Raw genomic sequence first — 15150 nt, 5'->3', positions numbered from 1 at the left:
GGTGGAGGGTCCGTCATGGTCTGGGGCGGTGTGTCACAGCATGATCGGACTGAGCTTGTTGTCATTGCAGTCAATCTCAACACTGTGGGTTACAGGAAAGACATCCTCCTCCCTCATGTGGTACCTTCCTGCATGTGGTACCCTTCATCCTGACATGACCCTCCAGCATGACAATGCCACCAGCCATACTGCTCATTCTGTGGGTGATTTACTGCAAGACAGGAATGTCAGTGTTCTGCCATAGCCAGCGAAGAGCCCGGATCTCAATCCCATTGAGCGCGTCTGGGACCTGATGGATCGGAGGGTGAGGGCTAGGGCCATTCCCCCCCAGAAATGTCCGGGAACTTGCAAGTGCCTTGGTGGAAGAGTGGGGTAACATCTCACAGCAAGAACTGGCAAATCTGGTGCAGTTCATGAGGGGGAGATGCACTGTAGTACTTATTGCAGCTGGTGGCCACACCAGATACCGACTGATACTTTTTATGTTGACCCCCCCTTTGTTCAGGGACACATTATTCCACTTCTGTTAGTTACATGTCTGTGGAACTTGTTCAGTTTATGTCTCAGTTGTTGAATCTTATGTTTATACAAATATTTACAGATGTTAAGTTTGCTGAAAATAAACGCAGTTGACAGTGAGAGGACGTTTCTTTTTTTGCTTAGTTTATGTACACACATGCCATTTACCACATAGAAGCTACATTTTTTAAAAATGTTTTATTCCAGTCTTTTTAACTACATTTTCCACAAACGGAAATACACAATGGACAAAAAAAACTTTACATTTCTCCTCATCACTTAGCCACATTATGCCAGGGTATATGTGGTGTGCTTTCTGGAATAAGAGCAAACGTATATCGTGGTATAAAGGATAATAGAGGATCAAATGAGTTTCATTTTCTTTCTTTGAGGTATGTGTTAGAAAGGGACAACAGAAGAGAACCACAATATGCAGGACTCCTTGTTTCCCCAATATTTAAGAAAACAGATGGCTACAGGGCTGTCTCCTACAGAGCTCCTCTTTTATGTGGAAGAATCAGACTTGGTTTCAGTCTTGTAAATTAATGTAACGTTACGTAGCCAAGCATTGGACTAATAATCCTTGTCTGACCATGAATGGCCCATATGGGCAGAAGCCAATCTTCTGTTTCTGTCACATAAGGCAGCTTGAAGTACAAGTAGCCTGTACTCCTGGACAGGATGCTAATTCCCACTCTCAACTGGGATTCCATTCCATTGACTATTATGGGGACTGAGTCCCTGGCTTGTTGCACTCCGGTGGCGTTGGACGTGGCCACGTTCTCTTGCTCCCCCTGTCCCAGTCTCCAGTGTTAATGCTGCAATAGTATTTATTTGCCTAGGGGCCATGATCAGTTTGTCTTATCTGATGTAGTGCATTCAGGAAGTATTCAGACCCCTTTACACATTTTGTTACAGCCTTATTCTAAAATATATTTTTTTACGCACACCCATAATGACAAAGCAAAAACAAGTTTTTGAAATGTATTTAAAAAAAATACAAAACTTAGCATAAGTATTCAGACCCTTTACTCAAACTCAAGGCAATTACAGCCTTGAGTTTTCTTGGGTATGACGCTACAAGCTTGGCACACCTGTATTTGGGGAGTTTCTCCCATTCTTCTCTGCAGATCCTCTCAAGCTCTGTCAGGTTGGATGGGGAGCGTCGCTGCACAGCTATTTTTAGGTCTCCAGAGATGTTTGATTGGGTTCAAGTCCGGGCTCTGGCTGGGCCACTCAAGGAGATTCAGACTTGTCCCAAAGCCACTCGTGTGTTGTCTTGGCTGTGTGCTTAGGGTCGTTGCCCTGTTCGAAGGTGAAACTTCGCCCCAGTCCGAAGTCCTGAGTGCTCTGAAGCAGGTTTTCATCAAGGATCTCTCTCTGTACTTTGCACCGTTCATCTTTCCCTTGATCCTTACTAGTCTCCCAGTCCCTGCTGCTGAAAAAACATCCCCACAGCATGATGTTGCCACCACCATGCTTCACCGTAGGGATGGTGCCAGGTTTCCTCCAGACATGACAGTTGGCCAGAGTTCAGGCCAGTGTTCAATATTGGTTTAATCAGACAAGAGAATCTTGTTTCTCATGGTCAGAGTTCTCCATGTGCCTTTTGGCAAAGTGGGCTGTCAGAGGAGTGGCTTCCATCTGGCCACTCTACCATAAAGGCATGATTGGTCAAGTGCTGCAGAGATGGTTGTCCTTCTGGAAGGTTCTCCCATCTCCACAGAGGAACTCTGGCGCGCTGTGAGAGTGACCATCGGGTTCTTGGTCACCTCCCTGACCAAGGCCCATCTCCCCCAATTGCTCAGTTTGGCCAGGTGACCAGCTCTAGGAGTCTTGGTGGTTCCAAACTTCTTCAATTTAAGAATGATGGAGGTCACTGTGTTTTTGGGGACCTTCAATGAGGCAGACATTTTTTGGTACCCTTCCCCAGATCTGTGCCTCTACACAATCCTGTCATCTCTGACCTCTACGGACAATTCCTTTTACCTCTTGGCTTGGTTTTTGCTCTGACATGTACTGTCAACTGTGGGAGCTTATATAGACAGGTGTGTGCCTTTCCAAATCATGTACAGTCAATTTAATGTAACACAGAAACATCAAGGTACGAGCATGCTAGGGGGAATGCCTGCCCCTCCCCACACCCCCTAGCATGCTTGTACCTAAGCTAAATACTGTATATTCTTCCTCTCCTGTCTTAAGTCTAGTCCTGGACAAAAATGTTTTTTTTTATATTGAATTTAAATTGAGCTTGACTTTTTTTGTCCAGGACAAGGTGTAATCTGAGTCCGGGAAACCAGCCCATACTGTAGACAATGAGATTATTCCAGAATACTCAAAATAAATATTTTCTATGATCCTCTACAGTACATTTAACATTTCCATTCTACAATATAGCTTCTGACAAAGAAAACTCTCAAAATCCTTCGTATTTGTTGTGTGGTTAGTCTCTCACAGAACAGGAGGCCCATGAGAAAAGCACAAAACCCAGATGCTGGGAACAAGTGTTTACTCAGTGGGAGTTAACACATCCTAACATCCAAAACACCACTAAACACAGCAGATAAAAAACCATCTAGGACTAATCAAACACGGGTTAGGGTTGTATCAGCCAATGTCATAATACTTCCACCTATCCAGCACCCCCCTATCCACATCGACGGGACAGTAGTGAAGGTGGAAAGTTTTTAGTTCCTCGGCGTACACATCACAGACAAACTGAAATGGTCCACCCACAGACAGCGTGGTGAAGAAGGCGCAATAGCGCCTCTTCAACCTCAGGAGGCTGAGGAAATTTGTCTTGTCACCAAAAACACTCAAACTTTTACAGATGCACAATTGAGAGCATCCTGTCGGGCTGTATTACCGCCTGGTACGGCAACTGCTCCGCCCACAACCACAAGGCTCTCCAGAGGGTGGTGCAGTCTGCACAACACATCACCGGGGGCAAACTACCTGCCCTCCCAGACACCTACAGCACCCGATGTCACAGGAAGGCCAAAAAGATCATCAAGGACAACAACCACCCAAGCCACTGCCTGTTTACCCCGCTATCATCCAGAAGGCGAGGTCAGTTCAGGTGCATCAAAGCTGGGTTCGAGAGACTTAAAAACAGCTTCTATCTCAAGGCCTTCAGACTGTTAAACAGCCATCACGAACATTGAGTGGATGCTGCTAACATACTGACTCAAATCTCTAGCCCCTTTAAATAATACAAAATTGGATGTAATAAATGTATCACTAGTCACTTTAAACAATGCCACTTTATATAATGTTTACATACCCTACATCACTCATCTCATATGTATATACTGTACTCTATACCATCTACTGCATCTTGCTTATGCCGTTCGGCCATCGCTCATCCATACATTTATATGTACATATTCTTATTCATTCCTTACACTTGTGTGTATAAGGTAGTTGTGAAATTGTTAGATTACTTGTTAGATATTACTGCATGGTCGGAACTAGAAGCACAAGCATTTCGCTACACTCGCATTAACATCTGCTAACCATGTGTATGTGACCAATACAATTTGATTTGACATCTCCACAAGTGCATAGGGGGAATGTCTAAAATATTTATCCACCGACACGATTTTTTTACTTTTCAGGAGAAGAGAAAGGAGAGACAATTTTAAGGAAGGGAAGAGCAGTGAGGAGATGAGAGAAGATAAAAAAGGGAAGAGGATAGGGGTGGAGAGGGTTCAACTTTATATTAGGAGAGCGAGGGTTCCACTCTTCTTAAGAGTTCCACTTTGTTGTTTATGTTTTTAAATCAAAGCAGCCAATGACATGCTAATGTTATAGGTATTGCTATTCCATTACTTCAGTTCCATTGCTATAGTTTCTGTAGTCTGGTGGCCCGTTAGTATATGAAAAAAGAAGATATACTTCCATTCTTTCCATCGCAGACTGGTAGAGCTGAGACACCAGGTAGGTGCAATAATTATCAAGTAGAACAGAAAAACGACAGTACTCAGAACCATCATACACAGACCTCTAAATGCTGTCTAAGTTCTACGAGGGTAAAATTACTCTAACACAATTCATGTTTGTATTTACATCATGTAATGTAGCGCTCAGTAAAAAGTAAACACATTTTGACCATCAGAGGAGAGGTTTGTTGATCTGTTCCTTTGGCATGGAAAGCAGAACACTAGTTTACGGCTGAGGGCAGCAACCAGAAGCTATAGTGGCAAGTGTATGTATGGACTCTGTATGGACTCACTCTGAGCAAATACAAGCAGGTCTTGACACCACACCCAGCCTATATTATATTCCAGGAACACCTTCAACCTGGGATTTATGCATGCTTCCCTTGAACCAAACAACTTCCAAGCCCTTCTCCAAAAAAACACATGAATAACTTACTTTTAAAACAGGTTATTACATGTAACACTAAAGTAAAATAATTATTACAAGCAGTGAAATATATGGATAAGCATAATGACCACAGTAAAAGAGCTGACTATTCATTTTGGCACTTCCTCTTCCTGTGGTTCAAATCATCCTGGTTCAGCCTAATGGGAAGGATATTTCTGCAATGCATGTGCTGTGAAATCTCCATAGGGGTGGGACACTCATTCACATAGTCACTTTTGATTTAACCTGGTTACAAAGAAGTGTCTAAAACAAAACATTCCCCTATTAGGAAGTTCATGTATTTGTGCAAATCAAATCAATGAACAAGTTATGTTGGTCCATAATAACATAAATACAAGATAGCATTAACTGAGTCTCGATTATAACATTGTGGGAGATGCTGTGGTATTACCATCACCATCCAGTAGCTATGGTCGTAAAATACACACAGTATGAAAATATTTCTTTTTTGGTCCCACAGAACAAATAAATTGAAAAAAAAAAAAAAAAAAAAAAAGCGTAGTTTAAAAAAAAAAAGGGCAAATATGGAATTGGTCACAAATGTAGTATTCTATCCTCAGCCAAACTGCAGCACCCAGTCCAGCATACTATCTTGGTTTAGGTCAAGGTCTCTCCTTTTGTGACCTAAACAGAGAGCAAAGTTTAGAGAACACAGTATGACGTGCAGTACTGTACAGGGAGTGTAAACTGGAAACATTACATTTATTTACACCATAGAATTAGTGACCATTATGACACTTACCCTTGCTTCAATGTACTCAATTCTCCTCTCTAACGCTGTCAGCTTTTCATTTAGGGTGGCCAAACGAGACCGGCAGGACATATCTGAAGGAAAGTAAAAACACAGTAAGGTGGACATATTTACCTTTATGATCACATCAAAGTTAATAATAACAGATAAGTGTATGTGTGGAGTACAGTTTGCTAAGGTCCCTCAGTTGAGCAGTGCATTTTATGCACAAATTCAACTACAAAGACCAGGATGGATTTCCAAATACTCGTAAAGAAGGGCAACTATTGGTAGATGGGTAAACCATTTTTAAAAAGCAGACAATGAATATCCCTTTGAGCATGGTGAAGTTATTCATTACACTTTGGATGATGGATCAATACACCCACTCATTACAAAGCTACAGGCGTCCTTCCTAATGGAGTTGCCGAAAAGGAAGGAAACCGCTCAGAGATTTCACCATGAGGCCAATGGTGATTTTAAACCCGTTACAAATTGAAATGTCTGTGATAGAACTGAGGATGGATAAACATTGTAGTTACTCCAAAATACTAACCTAAAGGACAGAGTGATAAGGAAGCCTGTATAGAATAAAAATATTCCAAAACATGCATCCTGTTTGCAATAAGGCACTAAAGTAATACTGCAAAAAAAATGTGGCAAAGCAATTCACTTTTTGTCCTGAATAAAGTATTATGTTTGGGGCAAATCCAACACATCACGGAGTACCAGTCTTCATATTTTCAAGCATCATGTTATGGATATGCTTATCAGCAAGGACTTGGGTGTATATTAAGATAAAATGAAAATTAATAGTGCTAAGCACAGGCAAAGTCCTAGAGGGAAAACGTGTCTCAGTCTGCTTTCGTACAAACACTGGGAGACAAATTCACCTTTCAGCAGGACAATAACCTAAAATGCAAGGCCAAACATACACTGGAGTTACTTACCAAGATGACATTGAATGTTCCTGAGTGGCCGAGTTACAGTTTTTATTTAAAATAATAAGCAAGAGGGACAGAGGCTCTCTTTTTGACCAGCTAGCAACATTTGAAATGTTGGATCTGGTGTTATGCCTGTTTACAAATGCTAGCTACATGTCAGGCCAGTCTGGTGTTCTATGCTATACAACACTACATTTTAGCCACAGCAAACATGTCTCTTTTTGAATTGCATTTGCTAGAGCTTGAACAACACGAGCTTGAACTGCTGTTACTACTCAGAAGGAGACGAAAAAGACTGAGAAAAATGGCAAGTTCGTCCACTGAACACTACCAGAGGGGACGAAGGAGAATACACGTCTCTTATCCAAACTATGCGAAGCATTGAAGAGGAAAGAATTTCAATAATCTCAAAATAAAAAGAACAAAAAAGGAAGCTTGCAAGTAGTAGAATGTCCATCTCTTCTGTGTTTATACTAGAAGGGATACCGAAAAATATGTTGTAGACAAGGGCTGGACTTCCGTTGCTAAACTCACTCAATACTGCCCCTCAGTCTTCGCACGGAATGATAAATCGGGTCTAATTTCCAGGTAGGAAAAAACTTGGTCGAATGACGGAGCGTATTACAACGAGCTTCCTCTTTTGTGACGAAAAACGTTGGCTCTGTCTGTAGACCCCTTACGCGTCGATCACACCTACAGTGTTTTGCGCAAAATGGTACGCAGCATCTGGATGTGTGTGCAACAAAAGTTCAACATTCACCTTCCACTACCATTTCTGTCAAGTAGTCAACGCTTACAGTTTGACGCATGCATTCAATAAATCCAAACTTGTATGCACCACACAGAACGCACTGCAATGCCGCAAGGCACACGCAAAGTTCCATTGGAAATGAATGTAGTTCTGGTGTACCAAAATGCAATAACTATATAGGCATGATCAAAGGCATTAAAATGTGCTACATGGTCAATCCAGGTTCTGAATTGGCCGTTCAGCATTTACTTAGACATGGCATCTGCAGAAGTCGGGGCATTCATACTTGTTGCGTTTCAGGAAGCTGTCAAGGAAGAGTTTGTGTTTATACAGGACCTCCCGCCCCCACCTACATTCAACCAATCATGTCAATGTTTACAACAACATTTCGGAGGCGCATAGAGATGCAGTACCGAGCTGAATTTCGCCTCTGCGTCACACCATCCATACCGCAGATTAAGCATAAATGGTCTCTTAGCCATCAGAAGATAGCAAACTAATTTAACTACAATATTTCATCGATTGGTCGAAGCATGAATCTTAAACCCGTGTTATAACGTTACATAATAGTAAGAGTCCTTTAGCTGATATATTACTTTATCTATGTGTTTTAGATGGAAACTAGCTAACGTTACCGTTAACCAAGAAGACTCAGGCCCAGCGGCCGGTACTTGAAGTATGTTAGGCCTTCGCATTGACAGCCTTTTTTTATGCGGCTGCCTAGTTATCTAAATTCCATCTATTTAGCTACTTACCAAAGGAATTGAGGAAATCTGCTATTTTCTTTATGCTGCTCGTGGTAACCTCAATGTATTCTCGATTTGCCCAGTCTTGGTGGATCTCCCTCTGCACAGGATCTTCTTGACCGGCCATTTTCTGATTTGGGGAAATTGTGTTAGCCCCAACTATCAGCAGATGGCGACAGTTTCCTAAACAAATGGAATCATGTCATTGAACTGTCGAGAAAATGTATGAGATGTGCGAGAAAATGTATGATTGATACACAGCTAGACATCCAGGGAAAATCATATGTTCAGCTAGATGCATTGATTTATTGGGTGAATCATCGATATTTTATGGTAAATAAACGGACAATATAAATGTATCCGTTAAGACTGATATTTCAGCCATCAACGCCAGGTGGTACTATAGTTGCCCCTCACTCACTGTTGCAATGCATTGTCAATGTCCTTTGCTTTGTCGAAGCTTATACCGTGCATTTTTGCTCTCTAGTGACCATGGCTGCTGATGCAGCTAGACATAGCAAATAATCTGCATTCATTTAAATTAGCATAGTATCGCCTGACGACACACGTCTTTTGTCAAACGGACTACCTTGGGTAAGATAAATATCAAACACTGCAGCGTTTTGTTTTCTAACGATTTAAATCATGTATTATTAGCTAACGTTATAGCGTCCTTCACTTCCCCAGCCCTCGGGAAACTAGCCAGCTCTTCCCAGCAGCATTTAGCTAGCTAACAGTTAGCTATTCTCTGTTTTTATCAACTGGCAAGAGCAAAGATTAAGTAAACTATGTTTAACAACTCTGTAGTAATAGTCAGCTATAGTTAACTAGTTTCATAACTATACGCCCAAATTGACAGTCATAATGTACTGGCAGATATTAGAGACAGCTAACGGTTGTGCCAGTTAATTAGCCAACTACAGTAGCAAGCTAAAATGCGATTATTGTTCGCAAACTAGCTAGCTACCTTGGGTGACGGAAGTAAATTGCAGCTGCACTGTCCAGTTTATTAGACGCCAAAATATTTGTGCAATGCATTCACCAGTTACCTCGAAACATGTTGCTGCTGATATTGGCCATGTTCCATTTTCCAGATTTTTTTCATATCTGAAGTTATTAATGACGCCTACTCTTACACTTGTTCTATGTCTTTATTGCGTTGCTAGTTATGGATGAGCCGGAGCTTCTGCTGGACTCCAATATCAGACTTTGGGTGGTCTTGCCCATCGTCTTTATCACGTTCCTTGTTGGGGTGATTCGACATTATGTCTCCATTCTGCTTCAGAGTGACAAGAAGCTGACATTAGAGCAGGTGTCAGACAGGTAAGGGAGTATGTAGTCCTCGACCAGGGTTCTCCAACACTGTTTCTGGAGAGCTACCCTCCTGTAGGTTTTCATTCCAACCCCAGTGGTAACTAACCTGCCTAAGTTTATCAACCAACTAATTATTAAAACCAGGTGTGCTAGATTAGTGTTGGAGCAAAAACCTACAGGACGGTGGCTTTCCAGGAACAGGGTTGGAGAGCCCTGCCTGAGACAGACTGTGCATTGACAGTTCATCAAAGAGCTAGTGAGCACATCTTACTGTGCGTTTGTTTTGAATGATACCTTTCCGATATTCAGCCAGGTTCTTATCAGGAGCAGAATCCTCAGAGAGAATGGGAAGTACATTCCGAAACAGGTGAGATCAATGTTGGAATGACCTTAAAAAGCCACTTCGCTATATCTTTACTTCTTAGCACAGTAAACATGGTGGTTTTTGTTAATGGTGTTGGCTAGTTGCGCTCAGATTTTGAGACACCTCGTTTTCTTCAGTCTTTCTTGATGAGGAAGTTTTACTTCAATAATCAAGAAGATGGCTTCTTAAAAAATACCAAAAGGAAGGTTGTTCCTCCCTCCCCAATGACAGGTGAGCATAACAATCACATCATACTTTCTCACATAATCCTATTCTCAAACCATGATAGGACAGTATTGGGCCGTTATACCCTGACACATGATAAGGGGCATATTCCTTCTGAATGATAATGCACCAAGAAATGTATTACTACTCCACTTGTTTGGAACTGTTTCTTTGTCCAGACCCCAGCATGCTGACAGACATGATGAAAGGCAACGTGACCAATGTACTTCCCATGATCCTCATCGGAGGCTGGATCAACTGGACCTTCTCGGGGTTTGTCACAAGTAAGTAGCGTCCTTCTCGCTCACTGCACTGAGACTGGGTTGTTTGGATAACATCGACGAGCAAACCACCTTTGTCACCCGCTTCATAAGGAAGTGCATCATCAACGTTGTCCCCCCCAGTAAAGGTTTGCTGCTTCCCCAATTGGCATTACCTTAGATTGTAAACTATCATGATCAAAACATATAGATTAAATGGTTGTAAAGATGGGGAGAGGTCTGGCCGTAATAAAGAGATCCTCTGCTTTTTTGACACCACACTCCAAAAAGCAAGTTCTGCTGGCTCTAGTTTAGTCTAATCTTGATTATTGTCCAGTCGTGTGGTCCAGTGCTGCAAGGAATGACCTAGATAAGCTGTAGCTGGCCCAAAACAGAGCGGCACATCTTGCTCTTCATTGTAATCAGAGGGCTGATATAAATACTATGCATGCCCGTCTCTCTTGCATGGCTAAGAGTTGAGGAGAGACTGACTGCTCCACTTCTTATTTTTATAAGAAACATGAATGTGTTGAAAATCCCAAATTGTTTGCATAGTCAACTTACGTACAACTCTGACACAGATGCTTACTCTTTTCACAGTCTTTTCACAGTCCCCAAATCTAGAACAAATTCAAGAAAGAATACAGTATTATATAGAGCCATTACTGCATGGAACTCTGTTCCATCTCATATTGCTCAAATAAACAGCAAACCTGTTTTGTTTTTTTAAACGATAAAGCATCCCCTAACGGCACAACGCCTCTCCCCTATTTGACCTAGATCGTTTGTGTGTATGCATTGATATGTAGGCTACGTGTGCCTTTTAAAAAAAAATGTTTTATGTACTTCTGTCCTTGAGCTGTTGTCTGTTAATGTTTTGTATTATTTCATGTTTTGTGTGGACCTCAGGAAGAGTAGCTGCTGCTTTTGCAACAGCTAATGGGGATCCTAATAAAATACCAAAAGCCCTGTATTAACACAGAGGTTGGCGCAAAGCTATAGGGCAGAGCTACCATGGACAGGGCTATCGTAGACAACCCTGAGGCTACGGCTGAGGACAGGAACAAGTACAAAAAATCCCGCTAAGACCTCCGCAGAGTCATAAAAAGGACAAAATAAGAATAAGGTAGAATCATATTACACAGGCTCTGATGCCTTCCGCATGTGACAGGGGCTGCAGCCAATTATAGATTACAAAGGAAAACGCAGCCATGATCTGCCCAACGATGCCTCTCTACCAGACGAACACAATGCATTTTATGCACGCTTCAATAACAATGGCATACCGTATGCGAGGGCCCCCACCGGCCCAGAGGACTCGTGATCTCGCTCTCCGAGGCAGATGTGAGTAAGGTCTGTAATCAGGTCAACACTCGCAAGCCCGTGAGGCCGGACGGTATTCCAGGGCGCGTTCTCAGAGCATGCGCAGATCAGCTTGCAGGCATATTCACAGTAATTTTCAACCGGTCCTTGTCCCAGTCAGTAATTTCCACGTCTTAAGATGACAGCCATCATTCCTGTTCCTACGAACTTTAAGGCTTCATGCCACAATGACTACCGCCCTGTAGCACTCACATCTGTAATCGTGAAGTGCTTTGAAAGGTTGGTTATGGCACACATCAACTCCATCATCCTAAACACCCTAGACCCACTCCAATTTGCAAACCGCTCCAACAGATCCATAGACGACGCAATCTCAATTGCACTCCACACTGCCCTCACCCACCTACGTAAAAAGAATACCAACGTGAGAATGCTGTTGACTAAAATGCTGTTGACTAAAGCTCAGCATTCAACACCATTGTCCACTCCAAGCTTGTCACCTAGCTTAGAACCCTGGGACTGAACACCTCCCTCTGCAACTGGATCCTAGACTTCCATACCGGCCGACCTCCGGTGGTGAGGGTCGGCAACATCACCTCCGCCATGCTGATCCTCAACACGGGGCCCCCACTCCCTGTTCATCTACGACTGCCTGGCCACGACTCAAACACTGTCGTCAAGTTTGCTGACAACATGTGGTAGGCCTGATCACCGGCGACGATGAGATAGCCTACAGGGAGGAGGTCAGTGACCTAGCAGTGTGGTGCCGGGACGACAACCTCTCACTCAACATCAGTAAGACCAAGGAGCTGATTGTGGACTACAGGAAAGGGAGGGGAGGGGGGCATGCCCTCAACCACATCAACAGGGCTAGTGAAGAAAGCGCAACAGCACCTCTTCCCCCTCTGGAGGTTGAAAAAGTTTGGCATGGCCCCTCAAATCCTCAAAGTTCTAAAACTGCACCATTTGAGAGCATCGGCTGCGTCACTGCTTGTTATGGAAACAGCTCCGCCCTTGATCGCATTGGTGCTACAGAGGGTGCTGCGGACACCCCATTACATCGCTGGTTCCGAGCTCCCAGCCATCCAGGACCTCTCAGGCAGTGTGAAAGAAAGACCCGGAAAAGACTCCAGCCACCCAAGCCATAGACTGTTCTCTCTGCTTCCGCACAGCAAGCAGTGCCAGTGCATCTATCCCTGAGCCATAAGACTGCTAAATAGCTAACAGAAAGGCTACACAGACTCTCTGAGGTGACCCTGACACACACAACATGCACACACATTTATACTGCCTCTACACACACACGCGCACACACACACACACACTCTCGCATACAATCATAATTTACGCTGCTGCTGCTCTGTTTATCATATATCCTGATGCCTAGTCACCTTACCCCAATACATATCTATCTCTATCACTCCAGTATCCCTGCACATTTTAAATATGGTATTGGAACTGACCCTGTATATACCTTTTTTACTTTCTCGTTCTTCATATTTCTTATTTTTATTCGTTGTGTGTTTTTGCTCTACCTTATGTTATTTTTAGTACTACATTGATATTGATCACTGCATTGTTGGGTTTAGAGCTTGCAAGAAAGGCATTTCACTACTTGTACACGTGACATTAAAACATGAAAATGATTGTCACTACTAGAGCGCTTCGATTGCAGTTTATTTTATGATACATAAGTAATCAGGTATTTACTAAGAAATGGCATGGTAAAATTATTACATTGAAACAACATATAAATAACAGTAGTGTAAAATGAAGTGCTTCCATTCAGTGTCTTTGCTATAAGCAGTTAAGTCAATATTTGCACAGACTGGTTTTATGTAAAATTCAAAACTTGATTCTACTTATATTTGATAGTGGGGTTGTATGAGCCAAATCATTTGAGTTGCAATTTTCTCAACAACCCTTTTCTTGTTCCTCACAGCCAAGGTTCCCTTTCCTCTCACCCTGCGCTTCAAGCCCATGTTGCAACAAGGAATCGAGTTACTCTCACTTGATGCTTCCTGGTTAGTTGATGAAATAGATACTTATTAAATTAGTTCTGTGAAGTTAATGTGATATACTTCCTCTGAGTTCTTTTGCTAGTGTAAACATTGATGAATTATAATCTTACCCTTGTTTCTGTTTTCAGGGTGAGCTCAGCGTCGTGGTATTTCCTGAATGTGTTTGGGCTGCGAAGCATGTACTCCTTAATTCTAGGACAAGATAATGGTAACCTTTCATCCACTCATCCAACTTCATGATTCAGATTTGTATTTCCTGCAAATGTTATTGATAAATGTGTTTCTGTAAAATAGATGTGACATTATTGAATCATAGTTTGTCACCTACTTACAGCAGTACTGGTTATCAAAAGCAATAAACAGAAGGTTATTAAATTGACCTGATATGGGCAAACAATAAATCACTTGGGGGTCTGTGCCTTGAGATAATGGGCCGGTTTGCAACCCTTCAGTGTCATAGCAGCAGCACGGGTTATAAATGGAACATGACTCCATTCTTTCAACCATGTTTAACTGGCAAGCCTCCAATTCTTCACAGTCCTGTTTTTGTCACACCAGGGTGATTATGAAGTCATTTGTGTTGATGCTGGTGTATTGTGAACCACACAGGTGCCGATCAGTCCAGGATCATGCAGGAGCAGATGAGTGGTGCTGCCATGGCCATGCCTGCAGACACAAACAAAGCCTTCAAGGTAGAATTGTCTACTCTTGATTGCGTTGACTTACTCTCCATGGTGAATTATTATCTGACAGAGTTGTTTATTTCCCCCTTTTAGGCAGAATGGGAGGCTCTTGAGCTAACTGACCACCAGTGGGCACTGGAGGGTGTTGAGGAGGAGCTAATGAGCAGGGAACTGGATCTAGATGGAATGTTCAGTAAGGAGTTACCAACGGGTATCTTCTGAGTGCCAGTTCATCACTGCAGGGAACCTGCCACTTGGCAAAATGGTAGTCTTACTTAGAGGCAGACTTGGAGTTTCTATAGGAAATGACAGTGTGGAACAAAGTCCCTGGGCTTTGATGAAAAATGGAGATGTAATGTCTAAATTCATTTAACTTACGTTATTGTCCATTTCAAGTTTAATTGGAGATAGTACCAAGTTCAATTTCTAATTGTAACTATTTGAAAGATTCGCCTCAGCTACTCATGACAAAAAAAGGATAGCATACATAATCTAAAAACTGACATGTTGTATACTGTCAAAAACAAAAGGTCAATGAGCATGTGTTGCACCACTTTGTTTTTAATCATGTTTACCTTGTATTCTCAGATTCCACCTACAATGCCTTCAGAAAGTATTCATACCCCTTATTCCATATTTGTTGTTATAGCCTCAATTAAAAATGTATTACATGGACCCCCTCCTACCCATCTATACACAATAGCCCATAATGACAGTGAAAGCATGCTTTAAGAAATGTTTTCAAACGTATTGAAAATGAAATGCATAAATACCTAAATTGACATAAATATTCACACCCCAGAGTTAATACCTGTTAGAATCACCTTTGGCAGTGATTACAGCTGAGTCTTTCTGGGTAAGTCTCTTAAGAGCTTTGCACC

The 15150-nt window shown here is 42.3% G+C and overlaps 2 protein-coding genes across 2 annotated transcripts; one reads left to right on the top strand and one right to left on the bottom strand.

The window, feature by feature from the left end:
- Nucleotides 1-4213: 4213 nt before the first annotated feature.
- LOC110494274 (probable protein BRICK1) lies at nt 4214-8230 on the bottom strand. The gene is made up of 3 exons (XM_021569217.2): nt 8089-8230; nt 5651-5733; nt 4214-5532 (listed from the first exon to the last, which is right to left on the bottom strand). The coding sequence occupies exons 1-3, from the start codon at nt 8204-8206 to the stop codon at nt 5506-5508; spliced, it is 228 nt and encodes a 75-aa protein (XP_021424892.2). The 5' UTR covers nt 8207-8230; the 3' UTR covers nt 4214-5505.
- Nucleotides 8222-14944, top strand: LOC110494273 (ER membrane protein complex subunit 3). The gene is made up of 9 exons (XM_021569216.2): nt 8222-8673; nt 9246-9402; nt 9703-9760; nt 9895-9988; nt 10162-10266; nt 13508-13589; nt 13715-13794; nt 14196-14278; nt 14363-14944. The coding sequence occupies exons 2-9, from the start codon at nt 9248-9250 to the stop codon at nt 14489-14491; spliced, it is 786 nt and encodes a 261-aa protein (XP_021424891.1). The 5' UTR covers nt 8222-8673; nt 9246-9247; the 3' UTR covers nt 14492-14944.
- The last annotated feature ends 206 nt before the right edge of the window (nt 14945-15150 follow it).

This window comes from Oncorhynchus mykiss, chromosome 17 (assembly GCF_013265735.2).
Source record: "Oncorhynchus mykiss isolate Arlee chromosome 17, USDA_OmykA_1.1, whole genome shotgun sequence".
NCBI lineage: Eukaryota > Metazoa > Chordata > Actinopteri > Salmoniformes > Salmonidae > Oncorhynchus > Oncorhynchus mykiss.
The sequence above is the reverse complement of the archived record's forward strand: the minus strand, read 5'-3'. Positions and strand labels throughout refer to the sequence as shown.